A 22,383-nucleotide genomic window follows, 5' to 3' on the forward strand; every position below is an offset into this window, starting at 1 on the left:
CACCTCCTGGTCACGTGGTCCCTCCTGATTGATTTTCTATCTTCCGGCCGAAGTCCGTCTTCTTATCTTCCTGTCTTCTCTTCCTTTCTCCAGCAGGAGACGGATCGTCACGAATGACGTCACCGCCTCCTGCTGGAGAAAGCGCCGGCCGACAGTCTTCACAGCGCACTGGGCTGAATGCTAGTGCGCATGTGCAGGACCGCCGGCCGTCAGTCTCTGTATCGTAGAGGCATCTATGTGAAGCCTGTACTGACTCCTGCACAGCGCGATGTAAGCGCTATGCTGTGCATGTCACAGGGGGCACTTTGGATTGCAAACAAGGGGGCACTGAATGGCAAACAGAAGGCACTGGATGGCAAACAAGGGGGGCACTGGGTGGCAAACAAGGGGGGCACTGGGTGGCAAACAAGGGGGGCACTGGGTGGCAAACAAGGGGGGCACTGGGTGGCAAACAAGGGGGGCACTGGGTGGCAAACAAGGGGGGCACTGGGTGGCAAACAAGGGGGGCACTGGGTGGCAAACAAGGGGGGCAATGGATGGCCGAATGGGGGCACTGGATTGCAAACCGGGGCACTGGGTGGCAAACAAGGGGGGCAATGGATGGCCGAATGGGGGCACTGGATTGCAAACCGGGGCACTGGATTGCAAACCGGGGCACTGGATTGCAAACCGGGGCACTGGATTGCAAACCGGGGCACTGGATTGCAAACCGGGGCACTGGATTGTAAACCGGGGCACTGGATTGCAAACCGGGGCACTGGATTGCAAACCGGGGCACTGGATTGCAAACCGGGGCACTGGATTGCAAACCGGGGCACTGGATTGCAAACCGGGGCACTGGATTGCAAACCGGGGCACTGGATTGCAAACCGGGGCACTGGATTGCAAACCGGGGCACTGGATGGTAAACAGGGCCATTGGATGGTAAACAGGGCCATTGGATGGAAACAGGGCCATTGGATGGTAAACAGGGGGGCACTGGATGGCACAAGAGGGGCAATTGATGGCACAAGAGGGGCAATTGATGGCAAACAGGGGCACTGCATGGCATAGTGGGGACACTGTGGATGTCATTGTTATGGGGGCACTGTGGATGTCACCGTTATAGGGGCATGGAGGAGGTCACTATGTGGATGTCACTGTTATGGGCGCTGAGTATATGTGATAGGGCTCGTGCACAGAACCGTATCTGTTTTGCGGTCTGCAAGTTGAGGATCCACTAAATAAGGTTACTGTTCGTGTGCGATTCACATTTTTCTGCAGTCCCATTGAGTTCTATGGGTTTTAGATATGCATTATGTGAACCAGAATAGGACATGTTCTATCTTTCATAGAACTGACAAATGGATGTGGAAAGCACATGGACTTCATCAGTGTGTTTTCTACATCTGTATGTCAGTTCCAGTAAAGACAGAACATATCCTATTCTGGTCTTCAAAATGAGGACCTCAAATCCATAGAACTCAGTGGGACTGCAAAAAATGCGGATCGCAAAATGGATACGGTCGTGTGCATAAGGGTTTAGATAAACAGCTCAGCAGGCAGTATCATACAAGATGGGATTAGATAAACAGCTCAGCAGGCAGTATCATACAAGATGGGATTAGATATACAGCCCAGCAGGCAGTATCATACAAGATGGGATTAGATACACAGTTCAGCAGGCAGTATCATACAAGATGGGATTAGATACACAGTTCAGCAGGCAGTATCATACAAGATGGGATTAGATACACAGTTCAGCAGGCAGTATCGCACACAACAGGATGTGTATCAGGCACACATACATGTTAAGATTAGATACAGATGTGATTGGATACTCTTGCTGATTCAAGTAGTTTTTCACACTCTGGAGATGGTGAGGGAAGAGCCTGTGGACTGTCAGTGACGGGATTAGATACACAGCTCAGCAGGCTGTATCACACAGGATAGGATTAGATACACATGTGAGGGCAGAGCCTGTGGACGGTCAGTGATGGGATTTAGACACTGGGTGAGAAGTAGATTCCTGTCTGTGTGCAGAATGATGTACACAGGAGTTGTAGGAGTAGCTGCTGCAGACAGAGCAGTGTGGGGGGCGTGGCCAGCCTGTGACTCATCACTGTGCAGTGTAGCCAGGCTTGTGTATCAATAAAGTTATGTATTCAACAAAACAAGAAGGGGAGAAAGTAAACAGATCTGCCAGGATAGTCTGATGTCTTCCGGGGCGGGGGGGGGGAAGGAAAGCTCAGACATGAAAAACAGGTATTGGGGGCATATGTAGGCCTGGTGAGGGGTGTTAGGAGCACATAAAAAGAATTTTGATTTTGGGACCGGACAACCTCTTTAATGCTCACAATAGAACATGACCTGTAAATTGGTCAGACACAGCAGTCGTATAATCTAATGGGCTAAAGACAGACATTTACCAATACCCCAAATCCTCCCAGAATTCTAAAATGTTTTCACCACTTTATTTGACCTACTATCAAAAAACACCCAATCGACCTGTAAACCTGGAAACAGAAGAAGTCAGTGGCTCAGCCCTTACCGTTCATGCTGGTGCACAGCGGAGTGTCTGATCACATCTTTCTTGTACACACTTGTGTAGTTACACTGATCACACTTGTGTGGTTTGTTTCCCTGGTGGTTGAACATGTGCTCCTTACGGAAATGAGAATATACAGAATAATTAAAATACAACAGACATGCATACTACTCAATAAAATATATACATGTCAAATTTCACATGGATTTCAGTGCAGACGCTGTGCTGAAATCCACATGAAGGCTGCCACCATCTGCATCCCATACACGAGAATGTTTCCACAAGCCTGCGCATGCTTCTTATTATTGGACAGAATCACTGAGGATTAGCCACATTGGGGCTTTTATCCTCAGTGTGGATCTGCTGCGACAAAAGTCCAGGTTGGATTTTAAAGTGAAGTGTGAACATTGCCTAAAACATCAGATAAAGAACACTTATACTCTGTTTAAAAAAAAAACAACATAAATTTGGTCCAATTTTTGGTATTTAATGGGCATTTATAGCTATAGACAGAAGCTGTGGAGAGCGTACAAACACATGTTTTGCAAAACTTTTATCATCAGGAGTAGTGTGAATATGAACTTTTATTCTAAGAGGCACTGCTTCTGCAAGTGCCCAGGAGGGGGCGCTTCATTGCAAACTGCTAATAATTCATTCACAACTTCAAGAAGGAATTATAATCAAATGGTAGAATACAGTAGCGCACCTTTGGAGCCGTTTGATTTTATAAATGTCTTTTTTGTAGCTGAGGTCTACAGAACTGAACAGAGTACTCCTGGTGTGGTCTTATGAGAGCTTGGTACAGCAGGATCCTAATCTCCCTCTTTCTTCATTTCTATGGAGTTCTGAGAACAGCCAGGCAAGTGCACATCTTAGGAGTCCTAGTCGGAGGTTAGCCATCACAGGCCTAACTCCTTCTTCTGAGGTCCTGGCTAACACGGAACGGACCTTACAATACTCAGATAATTCCCTCTCCCCAAGTGCCTTACTTTGCATTTGGAAACACTGAACTACCATTTCCATGTATCCTGTGACGTTGCAGACACAGTATCAACCCTATTACACACTTTTGTGTCATCAGCAAATTTTGTATACAGGAATACCCAGGTAGTGGAGGACTAGGATTCGGGCCAGGGCACCATCTGCCCACACTTGTACAGGTTTCTAGTACACCAGTGACTAATGGGAGTTATTATAGGTCTCCAGCACGGAGCAGAGTGTTGTTACTGGAGAAATAAATACATTCATAGATGTTACACACCCATTTTAGATTGTTTCTTGACTGGCAGCAATGATACTGAGAAGGATTTGGAGATCCTGCAGCAATGATTTAATATCTATCACTATTCATAGAAAACAGAAGATTTTCTTATTAAACTGAACCAAATAAACATGGGGGGAAAAAAATTCTCACCTTCAGAGAAGACCATCTCCGGCACTGATAATTACACTGCTGGCACCTAAACATTTGAGGATCATTGCTGTCATGGGCGTTTACATGGAAGGAATAATCTTCTTGCGTGAGGAACCTGGAGCCACAAACGCGGCAGATGAAAGGTCTGAGCAGAGGCTTGTTCGGCTGTTTATAATACCTGGGCACATGGAAATATCAAGCACAACAGAAATCATGTCAGTGTGATCCGCTCGTTTCCATGGTTATGACCATCCTGCAGTCCAGCAGAGGTGGTCGTGCTTTCACACTATAGGAAAAAGCACCAGCCTATGTGCAGTTCCATGGTCCTGGCCACCAGAGAGGCCGGCGCTTTTTCCTATAGTGTGCAAGCACGACCACCACTGATGGATTCCACGGTGGTCATAACTAGGGATGAGAAAATCTACTTCGGATGAAACAACCGAAGTTGATTCGCATAAAACTTTTTTCCAATACTGTACGGATCAGTATTAGAATGTATTGGCTCCGATGAGCCAAAGTTATTGCTTCATGACGTCTCGCAAGACTTCGGGCATTAACTTCATAAATTAATTTGTACTGTAAAAAAACATTTCCCGAGTTCCGTACAGTATTGGAACGAAGTTTTATGCGAAACGGACTTCTGATGTTTCATCCGAAGTCGATTCGTTCATAACCATAGTCATAACCATGGAAACGAGCAGTGTATAATGTGATGGAAAAATAAATCCAGCCAGTAAAGGAAGCAATATGGATAACTATACATTAGTAAGTGCCTTGTATTAACTTCCTCTACATAATAAATGCTACTTGCACAAGTGAGACAACCCCTTTAACATTGGGGGTCTAATCTGGGGTCTGATTGAGGGTCTTATTAACATTGGGGTTCTGAGCTGAGGACTGATGAAAAATATTTTTTTCTTATTTCCCTCTTCTAAAACCTAGGTGCATCTTATGGGCACAAACGTCTTACAGAACAAAAAATGCAGTATCTCCTCTTACCAAGGCCTCCTGGTTAATGAAGCCCATTGGGCAGATGCCCCATGCCTAAGAGAGAACCGAAAAGTAGCAATGAATTCCTATTGCACAAGGGGCAGAAGCCTACGGATGAGCAGAAGTCTCACTGAAAGCTGGAGACACATTGCATTGTATATGGTTGGCTCAGTATCCCTCTGTAAATTAAAACAATACAAATATAACAGTTATCATAGATATATATCATGCATTCACCTTCGGCTTCTAAATCGATGATACTTTCGACCTCTGAAGTGTTTTGGGGGACGACCGCGAGGCCGACAGGTTGGTTTCTGCTCTTCTTGGGGAGTGCAAGAGGCAGGATCCTTGTTTTCAAAGTCAGAGAGGATGACATTAATTTCCACTGGTTCATTCACTGTAGACAATTGTGGAGGACCAGCGTCCAATTCAGGAGCTAGGAATAGAAAATAGTGGTTCTGGTTAGAAGTTATAATACAAAACATTTCGGGGGAATTGCTTGTTTGCAGCAGTTTTGTGGCATTAAAAACTTGCAAAATTATGTTGAGTGCTGCATTTATGTTATAATTTGAGAATTTGCACTCCTCTGAAAATGGTACTCGTAGCAGGGGTAGATTTCATTTTCTTGCTTTAACACAGAAAAAAACGCATTAAAATGATTAAACGGTGAGGGTTGGCCACTTTCTGGTTACTGTTGATCAATGTGTTTGTGAGATGATTATATGGCTCTTACTAATGTAGTCTTTGTTGGAATTCTGCACCATTTTCTATATTTGATAAGGTATGCTCCCTTGCTTACAGAGTCTTTTTTGCTGTCCAGACAGAGGTCCTGTCCATAAAAATGTTTGAATGGAGGAGAGCTCTAATGGAGATGAATTTCTGGAACTTATGACCCTCCATCAGCAGCCATTTTATGGACAGGACCTCTGTGTGGACCTGACAAACAAGGGGGCATACCTTATGAAATATATAAAATGGTGCGGAATTGCAACAAAGGGTATATTAGTAAGGGTACTTTCACACTAGCGTTTTTCTTTTCCGGCATAGAGTTCCATCACAGGGGCTCTATACCGGAAAAGAGCTGATTAGGCATATCCCCATGCATTCTGAATGGAGAGCAATCCGTTCAGGATCCATCAGGATGTCTTCAGTTCAGTCTTTTTGACTGATCAGGCAAAAGATAAAACCGCAGCATGCTACGGTTTTATTTCCGGCGACGAAAACTGAAGACTTGCCTGAATGCCGGATTCAGCATTTTTCCCCATAGGATCCGGCATTCAAAATACCGGAATGCCGGATCCGTCCTTCCAGTCTGCGCAGATCGGTAAAAATGTCACAAAATATACAAGACGGATCCGTCTGTCCGCATGACAAGCGGAGAGACGGATCCGTTCTTGCAATGCATTTGTGGGACGGATCCACATCTGGATGCGTCTCACAAATGCTTTCAGTCACATCCAGATAGGCAGATTCGGCGGGCAGTTCCGACGACGGAACTGCACGCCGGATCACACTGCCACAAGTGTGAAAGTATCTTAAGTGCCATATAAATCATATTACAAACACATTGGTCAACAGTAACCAGAAAGTGGCCAACCCCTTTAACTTGAATCTATACTTTGTTAGAGTAATATGTTTCAACTATAGTGGAGGCTAGATTCACAGTACCTTGCATGCGAGGAATCTTGCGTGGACGCCCCGGCCGTCTGCGCGGCCTTTCTTTTGCCAAAGCACCCATCGTGGATTCAATCTGGTGATTGTGAGTGGCATCCTCTCCTGGACTATAGTCACTATCATCTATAAACGGGAGGAAGGACACATTACCACAAAGAGAAAGTTAAAGCTCAAAAGGTATTGTCCTAACTGTTACTGTTTCAGTGTAATCATTTCATGTAGGAAACCTTAAAGCAGAACAGACTTCTTACCATCAGGATCATCTATGGCTCCAGCATCCATAATATCATCTTCCTCTTCTTCCTCCTCTTCTCTAGGGCGTACCACTTTGCGGAACGCTTTTTCATCTTTATTGACTAAAAGACAAAAAAAGTCATGGAACGTACCTAGACTAAAATTAAGTGGTGGAGGATCATCAGCGGAGCACCACATTCATCACCGAGAGATGATTAATGCTCTCGGATGACAGCCAAGAATAAAGTGCTACCAGGTTATGTAGCAGTGCAACGTCAGGTTTAAAGAACCGAGACAAGAATGTTCAAACGGCAGAAAGTGGAGATCTGCTTTCTTCTGCATTTTTAACACAAAATGCAAAAGAGCTTATCTAGTAATAGGTCTCCAGGACACGCTGCCCTGTACCTGCCTGCATGCAGTGTTCTGGAGGAGATGGGCAGACTCATCTAAATGCAACATGACTCTTAATGTAACACTTCCCTGTATCAGGCTCTGTTCACACTTCTGTCAAGTTTTTTTCCTGGCTGCTTACATCATTGCTCCTGACATCTGATGATCCTGCTTCCGCAGTGAAACATATAGGGGGAGCACGAGTGAATACATTTGTCTCTTAACCACCTCAGACCCCCTAGCTTAAACACCCTGAAAGACCAGGCCACTTTTTACACTTCTGACCTACACTACTTTCACCGTTTATTGCTCGGTCATGCAACTTACCACCCAAATGAATTTTACCTCCTTTTCTTCTCACTAATAGAGCTTTCATTTGGTGGTATTTCATTGCTGCTGACATTTTTACTTTTTTTGTTATTAATCGAAATTTAACGATTTTTTTTGCAAAAAAATGACATTTTTTACTTTCAGTTGTAAAATTTTGCAAAAAAAAAACGACATCCATATATAAATTTTGCTCTAAATTTATTGTTCTACATGTCTTTGATAAAAAAAAAATGTTTGGGTAAAAAAAAAATGGTTTGGGTAAAAGTTATAGCGTTTACAAACTATGGTACAAAAATGTGAATTTCCGCTTTTTGCAGCAGCTCTGACTTTCTGAGCACCTGTCATGTTTCCTGAGGTTCTACAATGCCCAGACAGTACAAACACCCCACAAATGACCCCATTTCTGAAAGTAGACACCCTAAGGTATTCGCTGATGGGCATAGTGAGTTCATAGAACTTTTTATTTTTTGTCACAAGTTAGCGGAAAATGATGATTTTTTTTCTTTTTTTCTTACAAAGTCTCATATTCCACTAACTTGTGACAAAAAATAAAAACTTCCATGAACTCACTATGCCCATCAGCGAATACCTTGGGGTGTCTTCTTTCCAAAATGGGGTCACTTGTGGGGTAGTTATACTGCCCTGGCATTCTAGGGGCCCAAATGTGTGGTAAGGAGTTTGAAATCAAATTCTGTAAAAAATGACCAGTGAAATCCGAAAGGTGCTCTTTGGAATATGGGCCCCTTTGCCCACCTAGGCTGCAAAAAAGTGTCACACATCTGGTATCTCCGTATTCAGGAGAAGTTGGGGAATGTGTTTTGGGGTGTCATTTTACATATACCCATGCTGGGTGAGAGAAATATCTTGGTCAAATGCCAACTTTGTATAAAAAAATTGGAAAAGTTGTCTTTTGCCAAGATATTTCTTCTCACCCAGCATGGGTATATGTAAAATGACACCCCAAAACACATTCCCCAACTTCTCCTGAGTACGGAGATACCAGATGTGTGACACTTTTTTGCAGCCTAGGTGGGCAAAGGGGCCCATATTCCAAAGAGCACCTTTCGGATTTCACTGGTCATTTTTTAGAGAATTTGATTTCAAACTCCTTACCACACATTTGGGCCCCTAGAATGCCAGGGCAGTATAACTACCCCACAAGTGACCCCATTTTGGAAAGAAGACACCCCAAGGTATTCGCTGATGGGCATAGTGAGTTCATGGAAGTTTTTATTTTTTGTCACAAGTTAGTGGAATATGAGACTTTGTAAGAAAAAAAAAAAAAAAAAAAAATCATCATTTTCCACTAACTTGTGACAAAAAATAAAAAATTCTAGGAACTCGCCATGCCCCTCATGGAATACCTTGGGGTGTCTTCTTTCCAAAATGGGGTCACTTGTGGGGTAGTTATACTGCCCTGGCATTTTCCAGGGGCCCTAATGTGTTGTAAGTAGGTAAATGACCTGTGAAATCCGAAAGGTGCTCTTTGGAATGTGGGCCCCTTTGCCCACCTAGGCTGCAAAAAAGTGCCACACATGTGGTATCGCCGTATTCAGGAGAAGTTGGGGAATGTGTTTTGGGGTGTCATTTTACATATACCCATGCTGGGTGAGATAAATATCTTGGTCAAATGCCAACTTTGTATAAAAAAATGGGAAAAGTTGTCTTTTGCCAAGATATTTCTCTCACCCAGCATGGGTATATGTAAACTGACACCCCAAAACACATTCCCAAAATTCTCCTGAGTACGGAGATACCAGATGTGTGACACTTTTTTGCAGCCTAGATGCGCAAAGGGGCCCACATTCCTTTTATGAGGGCATTTTTAGACATTTGGATCCCAGACTTCTTCTCACGCTTTAGGGCCCCTAGAATGCCAGGGCAGTATAAATACCCCACATGTGACCCCATTTTGGAAAGAAGACACCCCAAGGTATTCAATGAGGGGCATGGCGAGTTCATAGAATTTTTCTTTTTTTGGCACAAGTTAGCGGAAATTGATTTTATTTATTTTTTTCTCACAAAGTCTCCCTTTCCGCTAACTTGGGACAAAAATTTCAATCTTTCATGGACTCAATATGCCCCTCACGGAATACCTGGGGGCGTCTTCTTTCCGAAATGGGGTCACATGTGGGGTATTTATACTGCCCTGGCATTCTAGGGGCCCTAAAGCGTGAGAAGAAGTCTGGAATATAAATGTCTAAAAATTTTTACGCATTTGGATTCCGTGAGGGGTATGGTGAGTTCATGTGAGATTTTATTTTTTGACACAAGTTAGTGGAATATGAGACTTTGTAAGAAAAAAAAAAAAATTTCCGCTAACTTGGGCCAAAAAATGTCTGAATGGAGCCTTACAGAGGGGTGATCAATGACAGGGGGGTGATCAATGACAGGGGGGTGATCAGGGAGTCTATATGGGGTGATCACCCCCCTGTCATTGATCACCCCCCTATAAGGCTCCATTCAGATGTCCGTATGTGTTTTGCGGATCCGATCCATGTATCCGTGGATCTGTAAAAATCATACGGACATCTGAATGCAGCCTGACAGGGGGGGGTGATCAATGACAGGGGGGGGTGATCAATGACAGGGGGGGTGATCAATGACAGGGGGATGATCAGGGAGTCTATATGGGGTGATCACCACAGTCATTGATCACGCCCCTGTAAGGCTCCATTCAGACGTCCGTATGCGTTTTGCGGATCCGATCCATCTATCAGTGGATCCTTAAAAATCATGCGGACATCTGAATGGAGCTTTACAGGGGTGTGATCAATGACAGGGGGGTAATCAATGACAGGGGGGTGATCAGGGAGTCTATATGGGGTGATCACCACAGTCATTGATCAAGCCCCTGTAAGGCTTTATTCAGACGTCCGTATGCGTTTTGCGGATCCGATCCATCTATCAGTGGATCCGTAAAAATCATGCGGACATCTGAATGGATCTTACAGGGGGGTAATCAATGACAGGGGGGTGATCAGGGAGTCTATATGGGGTGATCACCACAGTCATTGATCACGCCCCTGTAAGGCTCCATTCAGATGTCCGTATGCGTTTTGCGGATCCGATCCATCTATCAGTGGATCTGTAAAAATCATGCGGACATCTGAATGGAGCTTTACAGGGGTGTGATCAATGACAGGGGGGTAATCAATGACAGGGGGGTGATCAGGGAGTCTATATGGGGTGATCAGGGGTGATCAAGGGTGAATAAGGGGTTAATAAGTGACAGGGGGGGGGTGTAGTGTAGTGGTGCTTGGTGCAACATATTACTGAGCTGCCTGTGTCCTCTGGTGGTCGATCCAAACAAAGGGGACCACCAGAGGACCAGGTAGCAGGTATATTAGACGCTGTTATCAAAACAGCGTCTAATATACCTGTTAGGGGTTAAAAAAAATCACATCTCCAGCCTGCCAGCGAACGATCGCCGCTGGCAGGCTGGAGATCCACTCTCTTACCTTCCGTTCCTGTGAGCGCGCGCGTTCACAGGAAATCCCGGCTCACGCGAGATGACGCGTATATGCGTCGCTGAGCGCAGGGCTGCCACCTCCGGAACGCGAATCTGCGTTAGGCGGTCCGGAGGTGGTTAATTAGCATGTATTAATGTACGGAATGGCATCGTAGTGTGCTGGAATCCGGTAACCGCTGTACATCCAAAACTGTCCTCAGACACCGATTTAAAAGATATATGTACACAATGCCAACACCATATAGTACATGACAACCTCCTCCTAACAAAGCTAGAACCAGCCCTGTACCTCACATGGATCCAGAGATATCCCCATTCATTGCTCTGCTAGATTTATATCAAGCTGACCGCTCAAGGGGAGTGTCTTTTCAGCTGCAGCTAAGGGGGCGTGTCCATGCTCTCCTATCACAGGTCAGGGGGCGTGTCCATGCTCTCCCTATCACAGCTCAGGAGGCAGTTAAAGGATGAAACTGAGCATGTGCGGCCATCTCAGCGAGCAGGACAAAGAAATAAGAAAAAGAAATAGCAGGTGGCGCTATACAGATACATGTTATTTAATAACTCAGTGGCTATGCAAAAATTTTAATTACATGCAATTACAAAATAATTCAGACCCAGGTGCTGGCTTGAAAACTGTAGAATACTTTTCATGAGACAACCCCTTTAATATATCTGCTTTCAATTCACTATTTTAGACCCAACTATATGTTTTTAATATGAGTAAATAAAAGTTATGTTTTAGAAGCCTATCAGAGGGAGGCTGTTGCATAAGGAGGGCAGATTGCCCCTCTAGTTACATTTACAAATCAATTCCTCCCCTAGGATAATTAGACCTCACAATCTAGCGTTATCTATACCAATAGACCCCACTGACTTAGAGGTGGAACCTGACAGACCCCATTATATGTCTGTTATTTTGCCAGGAAGGATAGCGCCACGTGCTTCCTTATTCTTTATGTCATATATGATGGAGGCTCCTAACAAAAAAATGTGAATAAGAGCCTTTAAAGTGTAGCTGTACTTTTAAAAAACAACTTTTGATGTCATAATGACATATCAAAGGTTTTGACCGGTCAGAGTCCAGGTGCAGAGACCCTCACAGATCTCTAAAATGAGAAGACAGAGCACAGGGTCACCTCGTTGCTGGAGATGGGCTCACAGACTTGTCTTCAGCAGTGAGGAGAGACAATGCTTTGTGTGAGTGCTTCTATCTCCTCATTTTAGCAACCAATAGGGGTCTCAGCATTTGGACATCTACCAATCAAAACCTTTCAGAAGTCGCTATGACCTATCGAAAGTTGTTTAAAAGTAAGGTACACTTTAAGACCTCCATACACAATGTATTGTCGTCCGAACCTGGCAAGAACGGGGGGTTCCGCCAACAATCTAATGTGTATGGGGTGCTCCCAACTCTTCCCCACATATTATGTTGGGAAGAACTGAATGTTTACCCAATTTGTTCTTCTTCTTTCCATTCTTCCCAATGACAAAATATACAAGCTTGACAGAACTGTATGGGGAAAGATAGCTGAACAGTTCAGCTGACAACTACTGAATGTGTATGGGCACCTTTACTCTGCATTCTTCTAATGTGTCTATACCTTGTACGGGAAGCATAAGTGCTGCTGTAATGGCCTAAAGTTCACTGTGAAAGCCGTTCAGCTCTGTCCATCAACAGATTACATAAGAAGTGCATGGGAGCAATTTGTAAACCTGAAGATGCCATCAGAGTGCGAGCTTCTAGAAGTTCTTAAAGGGTAACGGTCACATTTTTTTATTTGCTAGTTTATTAGAGCTAGGCATGTATACCTGAGTTAGTCTGTCAATGATTGTCAAAAGATCTGTAATTACCTTATAATAACAGCTTTGATTAATGTCCTCTGTCCCTTTCCACTGCTCCCTTAAAAGACAGTTACTAAGGATTGTCTGTCTCCCAACTTAATGTAAACAGAAGACAAAGGGGCAGTCCTTCACACTGCATGCCTGCATTAGGCTTCAAAGTGAGGAGGCGTGTCTCTCAGTAATCCAATCAGATTGGCTGGCAAGGAGCTGCAGGCTACATTCAAAGTGTATGGGAAGTGAGGGAGAGCAGTTTTGACTTCAGAGAACCGACAGAGGAGCCATCTTGAGAAGGTCCTCATATTGTAGAGGTAACTCAAGGAAAACAGTGGTATGTGAAGAAACTAAAGATTGCTTTATGCATAATGCTGCTGCAGCAGTAACATATGCTAAAATAGATTTTTTGATGAAAACATGACAGTTACCCTTTATGTTCCTCTGAATGCCTTACCTGAATGGACATGGCGTTCTTTCACATGGCGGAGGAGAGTTGACTTGGACCTACTCTTGTATTGGCACATCTTGCACTTGTACTGCTGAACCACCACTACTTCCATCATCCCTTCTAGAGCTTCCAAGTCAGACACTAAATCAGGAGCACCAGATGAGCGTGATGGGGATCTCTCTCCAACAGCAACAGGACTCATCGTCAATGGATAACTAGTAGGGGCTGTAAAAAATAATGAAACAAGATGTTGCGCATAGAAGATGATACCATTTACACGTTCAAACACTGTGCCACCTAACATTAACAGGGTTTTCTCACTAACAGGACTTATCCCCGCTCCATTCACTTCTATTGGACTACTGGAGGTACCGTGATTCTGTTCTCAGCAGTCCCATAGAAATGAATGAAGTGGTGGTCATGTGGGAACCTCCTCTCCATTCTCATAGGAGACCTCATGACCTCCTGCTGCTATCTGGAAACCATCAACAGGCTGATTAGCAACTACAGACAAGAGTACTCATATAGCCCAATTAAAGGGGCTATCCCCCAACAAACACTCATCACCACCCCAATCGATGGTGAAAATAGTACAATCACAGGGACCCCTATAAAACTATAACTGAACACATTTGGATTGAGCAGGCGTCACGAACGTGTCCTTCTGCTCCATTCAATGCCGATGGGACTGACTGACATTGCTGAGCACTTAGCTGTCTCCGTGAGTCCCAGGTGAAAGACTTTACATGTGTTACCTATATAACCAAAGTTCTGAAATGTAGAGCTTCACCTTAATGTACCACAAAGAGCATTTTTTTCTTACCACCCTGGGGCTCCTGCAGGATCAGGTACTGGGTAATCTCTGAATTTCTGCCTTCGGTGCTGGTAACAATGCAGCCTGGAACGTAGAATTCATCTGGTTTACTATACACGTATTTGACAAATAGGCAAATTGATAATCACACAATTTGTCATCACAGTATCTGTTTAGCCAAAGTCTGGTGTCTGTTCATATGGTCTTTGGTGACATGACATGACAGTCTTAAGGCTTGGTTGCACAAATTAAAGGAGTTTTTCAGTTGTTTAAAACGGAGGACCTATCCTCAGGATAGGTCATCAATATCCAATTGGTGGGGCTTCTACTCTGGGCACTTCCCACCCCCCAACGATCAGCAGTTTGTAGAGACCGCGGCCACTTCGCAGGCCAGTGACGTCACGCTCATTGGTCTCATGACCTAGGTTCAACTCGGTCCCATTCAAGTGTAGGGCTGGGCTGCAATACCAAGCACAGCCACTATGCCATGGACGGCGCTGTGCTGTGAGGAGGCTGTAGCGCACACCGGAGTTCCGTGGCCTCTTCAAACAGCTGATCGGCAGGGGTGAGGGGTGTTAGACCCCTGCTGATCTAATACTGATGACCTATCCTGATTATAAGTCATTAATATCAAACACAAAAACTTTGCTCCGATTTGTTAGGGTGCTCCTTCATATAAATATTTCTGCTGAGTGATGTTTTCATGTATTGTATATATGACATCTGAGAACAGCCTGTTCGATAACTCCTGTGTGGACATGCAGCTGCTAGATCCGCACCTGAAAGCCTCATTTTTACTATGTACACATTAGAAAGTCAAAGTGGCCGTACATATTTAATAGATGTCAGCCCAATGACAGCCATACCCTAAGCATGTAAGTCGTTGCCAGATTACCTGGCAGAATGAAAGGATTGGGCAAAAAAAGTCATTTTCATCCTTCTCTACTCCGACATCACATGTTGAGAGCTCCCCATACGCATTAGACCATTGGCCAACAATACAGTCATTTTTATGGGGGCATTTACACAAGTTCTGATGGAATAGTTTCACACCTAAGTAATTTAAAACTGTTTTAAAAGGAAACCTCTCTGCTTGAACATGGTGTCTGAGCTCGTTCTGGAGTTTAAAGTCCAGGAGGCGGTCCCATCAGTGATTGACAGCATTCCCTCTATGACTGTGTATACAGAGATAGCTGTCAATCACTGATAGGACCGCCTCCTGGACTTCAAAGTCCAGAACGAGCAGGAATTTTAATGTATAAATGACCATTTATACTGAATCTTTTCCCATATAATTATATATTATTCTGCTCAGCTCCTCCTGCTCTATAACATGCTGCCTATAGCTTACATCGTATTTTCATGGTGACAGGTTCCCTTTAAAAGGAATCTGTCAGCTTGGAAATAACCCCCAAACTGCAGTAAGCAGTGAACAGGGTTAAAGGGGTTGTCTCAGTTCAGCAAGTGGCATTTATCATGTAGGGAAAGTTAATACAAGGCACTTACTAATGTATTGTGATTGTCCATGTTGCTTCCTATGCTGGCTGGATTCATTTTTCCATCACATTATACACTGCTCATTTCCATAGTTACGACCACCCTGCAATCCATCAGCAGTGGCCGTGCTTGTACACTACAAGATAAAGCACTAGCCTATGTGCGCTTTTATGGTCTCGGTCACCAGAGAGGCTGTCATTTTTTCCTATAGTGTGGAAGCACGGCCACCGCTGATGGATCGCAGTGTGGTCGTAACTATGGAAATGAGCGGTGTATAATGTGATGGAAAAATGAATCCAGCCAGCAAAGGAGGCAATATGGACACAATGTATTAGTAAGTGCCTTGTATTAACTTTGTCTACATGATAAATGCTATTTGCTGAAGTTAGACAACCCCTTTAAGGACACCGATTCTCATTAGGTAACCTTATTTCTAGATTCACTCAAATACCACAGCAAAACAGCCATGCGATGCCTAGAGATGAAGAACTCTGGAGTCCCCTCCATCACGTGCGCACGCTCAGGAGTCCTCTCTATATAGTGCATTACGTTTGGCAATATGAGAGTATAAAAATAAAAAAAAAATTACAGAATCAGCGTCTTTTATATTATTTCCCAAATACTGTAGTTTGGAGGGTGTTTCTGAGGTATATTGAATGCGTACGAGATCCGTGCTCCACACTCTCAGACAGCCGAGCAGAGGTGATGGTAGCTGATGAAGAAGAAGAAGAGAGTGCTAGGCAGTGAAAACGTGATCGCTCCTGGTCCAGTCAATTAAAGTGCAGAGGGTGCGGCAGTTGCAGAGAGAGCAGAGCCTCTAGGTGTAATGGCGACGCCCCCGTTGCTCCTAGAGGTTCATTTTCATATATTGAAACATCATTTCTCTCAGCAATGCGGCACCTATGAACATGGGGCCAACACAGATGTCTTCATCTGCCGAGTGCACATGGAACAGATCAGCCAGTGTCATAGGGACAAATCTGCTGACAGATGCCATTTAAATGTTTGTCATGGGACAACCCCTTTTAAGTTCACATTCCTCACCGAGTCCTTGAAGCTCATGTCCGTTTGAATAAAAATGTTAATGAACCATCTGCGACCTTTCACTGCAGCTGTTTACATCAAGCCAGATTGTGGCTAGACTTCCTCTTCACCTCATCATTAGCCTTTTGTAGATGACGTGGTTGTGTGTGGAAATAACTAAGTATTTTTTTCCACCACACAATCCAGATTATTTGGTGTGGTGTGCATGCTGATCCTTCTTCGCTGAGCATCCAGGTCCTAAACAAAACACACTGAGATACAGAATGGCAGAGTTCACACGGGGACACCATTAGGCTGACAGCTTGAGGTGCACTTGGAACAAGTTCTTCTGAGTCACGGTGGTGCTGACAATAAATACACATGTAGCAGACGGACGGCGAAATTAAATTACTACAAAATAGGAGTTTATTACCTTGAATAAGCTGAGGGTTGATGGAGCCATGTATAATCCGATCCACGGCCGCACTGGCTGGAACGTCGGACGGTATGAGGACAGGCCGATGAGCCTGGGTAAGGACTGACTGACAAATGCTGCACACCCCAGGTACGGAGCAGGCCTCAGGTTGACAAGGAAGAATCTGGGTGTTTGATACCACCTCCTGAAATGAAAAAAGTCACAAGACAGAAGTCGAAATCGGTGGGGAGGGGAATACATTTAAGGGGTTGTCCCATCTGGATATTTACGGCATATCTGCAGGATATGCCATAAATGTCCGATACCTGATGGGACCGAAGTCTACTTCAGGTCCCGGTTTTAAAATGTTGTAGAATCGAAGCACGAAGTTCTTCACAAAAGTCTTGCGAGACTTCGGACTTAACGAATGTTGCCTCCGCGAAGCCTATACATTTTAATGATGTACGGAGTCAGGTCTCCGTACAGCATTAAAACGGAGTTGGGGAATGAATCTACTTCGGATCTTGGATCCAAAGCGCGATTCGCTCACCCATACTACAAACCATATCGTGACAGCACCAGCAAAATGTAATTACTGCTGCAGGATGTATGACACATGGATGGTAAAGGCACTGGAGTGGTGTCTGCATGATCAGCAGTGGGCAGGTGATACTCTGCTCCTATGGCCGTGATCGGAGTAAACTCTGATCTCAGCCGTTTAATTACTCAGATCTCAGTCAATAATTACCTCAGCAACTGACCAGTTAGAGACAGGAGGCTTCTTCTGCCATCCCATTGGTACACCCATGACACAACTGAAGAGTGCCAACAGGTTGAAGGCCCCCTAATGAAGGCCCCCAAGTACCCATTAGAGATGAGCGAATTGATTCTACAAGAATACAATTTGTTATGAATTATGAAGATTCTAATTTTAGTGAAATCAAATCTTGGAATTTGTAATTGGTCCTACTCAAATCATTGAAAGTGGTGGCCACAGTTTCACAAATCCAAAGACAGAGGAGAAAATATCTGCCACCAAAAATGGATCATTTTTTGGAGTTTAATAAAAAAAAAAAATGTTTTAATTCGACAGCACAGTGTGTTTTTAAACAGGCTGTTTGTTACCACTGGATCCCATCCGTTTACCCATAGCCATGTATGTTACTGTCACTTTGACATTACTAATGCTGTCTTGGTGTTAAAGAGCTTGGGGCTGGATACAGTCCTAGGAGACCTAAGAGTGTCATACATGACTTTTCAGGGCAAATGGGGCACTTGCGATTATTCATTCAGATCGACTGAAATCTGACGACTGATTCTCCTGAATTGGATTATAAATGAATTTTAGGAAATTCACTTATCACTAGTACATATAATTGGCATTGTAACAAAACTTTTTTTTTTTTTTTTTACTAATTCTGGACAACCCCTTTAAGTGCCTTAGCAGTTACTTTCCAGGACCACAACTCTATGTATGAAGGTTTCTGTTATTGCGGTGGCTTTTGTGAATTTATATGCAATATCTAGGTAAATAGGGAAAGTAGATGATCTACAGCTGCAGGTTGCCGTGTCTAGGGCAGGGTTTCTCAACTCCGGTCCTCGGGACCACCTACCAGTCGTGTTTTCAGGATTTCCTTAGTATTGAGCAGGTGATCTAATTAGTGTCAGTGCATCAGGACTTACCACAGGTATTCATTCTGTGGGATATTCTCAAATCCTGAGCGGTAGGTGGGTCTCGAGGACCGGAGTTGAGAAGGGGGATTTGTGACACATAACTGAAGAAGGTTTATGTGCATATTTTGTAGCAATCCATAAGCAAAAGAAGGATTTGTAAAATACACAGTAAAGAACATACGGTGTAGTCATGATGCATGGTGACATCTGGCACTTGGGTAACGATGTCCGTGTTCTGCTTCCCAGCGGCATCTGCCATGTTCATACTACTTGGATTCAGTTCAGGCTGTTGAAAGTCCATGTTATGAGGATTCGGTTTGGTCTCTGGCACATTATTCGAGCTTTGTTCTTGCACTTCCTGTGCACCTACAATTTCAGGGATTTGTTGCATGGTTGCCTCGGGTGCACTTACTTCTCTACTGATTTGTTCATTAGAGGTCTCTTTAGAAGGAAAACTTTTAGATTCCATATTTTCTCTCTGCATCTCTTCCAGATGTTGAGTGACTTGATCTGCTGCATTGTTTTCTAGATCTGGGTTACCTATTTGAAGGCACTGAGTGATATCTAGGTTATTTGATTCTGTGGTGACAGGATTCTGTTCTACATGAGCTATATCTGTCCTCATATCTACTGGATATTCACTCACATCCATGCCTATTGGACCATTTGTACCAACCAGGTCCCCCTTGCCCATGTTATCCGAGTTGTGATCCAGATCATTCTCTTTTGCATTTGCATAAGTTGGTTCTTGAGTTAAACCAGATTCTTCTGTGTCCTTTGGTGATCTACTTGTTATGCTTCTTGACTCCACCGGTTCAATGTCTCCAGATTCCTGCTCTTGGGATACAATTTCATCTGAAGATAGTTTAATAAGGCCTTGTGAGCTTAGGTTAAGTTTATCTGTTGTATTAGTGGTATCTTGTGGTGTAGAAGGCATCAGATGTTTAGGTTGTTTGGTGCCATCTTCATCCGTGAACACAACAATGGTCTCTTGTCCTCCATCGGTGTTTGTTTCTTCTACAGCCTCCACATCTGTCTCCATTTCAACACCACAGATCTGTGAAAAAAATCACAAAGTGTACAGCAGAATTATACTTTTTTATATATTCGAAAAGTTATTTGTGAAATAAATCAGTATGAAATACAAAAAATAATAGCAAGTAACCTTGGTTTCTCACAAAGATACACAGGCCCGGGATGCTAGATCCGAAGCTGCCGAACAACGATGCATGGAAGAATTTGGTGGATCGAATAGGGCACACAATAGTGGTTTAACTGGACCTAAAGAAATTCCAACCAAGAGAGCCCACAAACATTACAACATACGTAGGTTGAACTCACCAAATGCCCAACTATCTACTGTGTATGAGGATGCCATAAACCCCCCATGATGGCAGATGTCAAGGGATAATATGGTTCAGGCATGTTGGATTTCAACAGGAGATTTGCCAAAGTTTATTCCGCTCTCCCTGAAACACACGCATGCTTAGGAATACCTGTTGACTGAACCCCGATGGTAATAAAAAGGTATAATAAATAGCAACCCCTCCCCAATCGCAACTGTCAATATTTGACACAAAATTCAGATCTTTGTCTGAAGAAACACATGACAAAATAGTAAGTAAACTCTGATAAATAATAGAGCAGACCCTCAAGTTACATTATTAATTCCAGGATGACCATTGTAACTAGAGAGCATAACCCTATGGAAAATTAATAATTGGATCCAAAGACCCCAAATGTCATCCCAAGATAAGAGAAAAAGAAGATTCAAATAAAATAAACAGAGAAAGCAAATGCTTACACATAAGAGTCAGGAATAGCTGCTGGAAGCTGGAGATCACTTTCTGTGATGAGCAGTGATGGCCAGTTCGTAGTGTTCGCCCGCCAACACATGCGATCTGCCATCTTAACTGACAAGTCCGGCGAGGCACAGGCAAGTCCTTACCTGTGCCTGTGCGCAAGCCGGTCTGAAATGAAATGCGGTCTCCGGGAGCAGGCAGTTCAGAGAACAGCCTCGCCGGACTTGTCAGTTAAGATGGTAGATCGCATGTGTTCGCGGGCGAACACTGCGAACTGGCCTACTCTAGTGATGAGGACGGGAGCTTCTTCAGGGTCCTGCACAGTCCACACAATGTACCCGAAAAATAAAATGAAGCCACCCTCACTGGGTGTCAAAGGAGCAGCTCATCCTGGCACAGACATGTAGTACCACACTGTACTATGAAGAAGAGTTACTAAACAACTAATACAGGTGTTTTGCCAGGGAAATGACCATGTTGGTTGGTTGGATCTGAGTCGGAGACATTGTATGTTGGGTCTAGTTTCAATTTACAGTGGCCCAGGAAAGACAATTGTGAGTTGAAAATATTGTAACCTAAAGCCATTGTATCTTGAGGGAGCCCTGTATATAAATGGACATAACATTAAAACCATCTGACTAGTATTGTGTAGGCCCCCTCGTAGAGCCCTGATCTATCAAGGAACGGTCTCTGCAACACCTCTTAAGATGTCCTGCAGAATCTGGCACCAAGATTTTAGCAGCAGATCCTTTAAAGGGGTTGTAATGTAAAAAATGAAAATCAGACATCATATAGTACACGACAACCTCCATCTAACAAAGGTAGAACCAGCCCTGTACCTCACATGGATCCAGAGCTCTTCCCATTCATTACACTGCTAGATTTTTTTCAAGCAGCCAGCTCAGGGGCATGTCCTGGCTGCGACAGCTGGTGGCAGTTGAAGGATGGAACTGAGCATGTGTGTCCACCTCAGTGAGGTGGACAGATAAATTAGAAAAAGAGCAAACAGCAGGTGGGGCTATACAGAAAGATTTAATTGAATAACTCAGCGGTTTAGCTAAATTTTTATTTACATGGAATTACAAAACTATTCAGATACAGGTGCTGGTTTAAAAACGGTAGAATATCATCCGTGGGACAACCCCTTTAAGTAGTGTAGCGGGTCCTACATGGATTGGACTTTTTTTTTTTCCAGCATATCCCAACAGATTGAGATCTGAGAAAATTAGGAGGCCAAGTCACCACTTGCTCCTGAAACCATTGCTGAATAATATTGTGGCCGGGGCATTACCCCGCTGAAAGAGGCCACTGCCATGATTAGAGAATAACTCTGTCATGAGGAGGGGACTCGTCTGTACAGTGTTCAGGTAGGTGGTATGTATCCACATGAATGCCAGGGTCCTCCGCCAGTTTGTTTTCTTCCTATAGTGCATCCCAGTGCTGTCTCTTCCCCAGGTAAGCTGTGCACACGCATCCAGCCGCCCACGTTATATAAAACAAAATGCGACTGATTAGACCTGGTCACCTTCCTCCATGGTCTAAATACAATGCTCAGGTACCCATTGTACACGCTTTCAGTGCTGGAAAAGGGTCAGCATGAGCACTCTGAGCAGCTGTGATACTCTGTTCTGTGTGGTCTGAACCTTTGTGATCATAGTCATGGTTAACCACTTTTGTGCTACAGCACCAGGAAAAGCCCCACGAGATCTGCTATTTGTCTGTCAAAGTCTCTCACAGCTTTAGGGCTCATGCACACGGGCGTCGATCGGCCGTTCCGTGCATTGGGGACCGCCATTTGCGGTCCCCAATGCACAGGCAACATCCGTGCGGATTCCACAGATGG

General features: G+C 44.0%; 1 protein-coding gene across 2 annotated transcripts in view; it reads right to left on the reverse strand.

The window, feature by feature from the left end:
- Window positions 1-22,383, reverse strand: part of ZNF335 (zinc finger protein 335) — a 96,066-nt gene that overhangs the window by 31,958 nt on the left and 41,725 nt on the right. For both annotated transcript variants that reach the window (XM_040436636.1, XM_040436637.1), the window contains exons 2-10: window positions 18,920-19,795; window positions 17,083-17,269; window positions 14,139-14,213; window positions 13,322-13,540; window positions 6,857-6,961; window positions 6,600-6,728; window positions 5,169-5,367; window positions 3,942-4,119; window positions 2,531-2,643 (exon numbers count right to left, since the gene is read on the reverse strand). In XM_040436636.1, the coding sequence (XP_040292570.1) occupies window positions 2,531-2,643; window positions 3,942-4,119; window positions 5,169-5,367; window positions 6,600-6,728; window positions 6,857-6,961; window positions 13,322-13,540; window positions 14,139-14,213; window positions 17,083-17,269; window positions 18,920-19,780 (2,066 nt within the window). In that variant the 5' untranslated portion in view covers window positions 19,781-19,795. The remainder of the gene's footprint in view (window positions 1-2,530; window positions 2,644-3,941; window positions 4,120-5,168; window positions 5,368-6,599; window positions 6,729-6,856; window positions 6,962-13,321; window positions 13,541-14,138; window positions 14,214-17,082; window positions 17,270-18,919; window positions 19,796-22,383) is intronic.

Source organism: Bufo bufo, chromosome 6 (genome assembly GCF_905171765.1).
Source record: "Bufo bufo chromosome 6, aBufBuf1.1, whole genome shotgun sequence".
Lineage (NCBI taxonomy): Eukaryota > Metazoa > Chordata > Amphibia > Anura > Bufonidae > Bufo > Bufo bufo.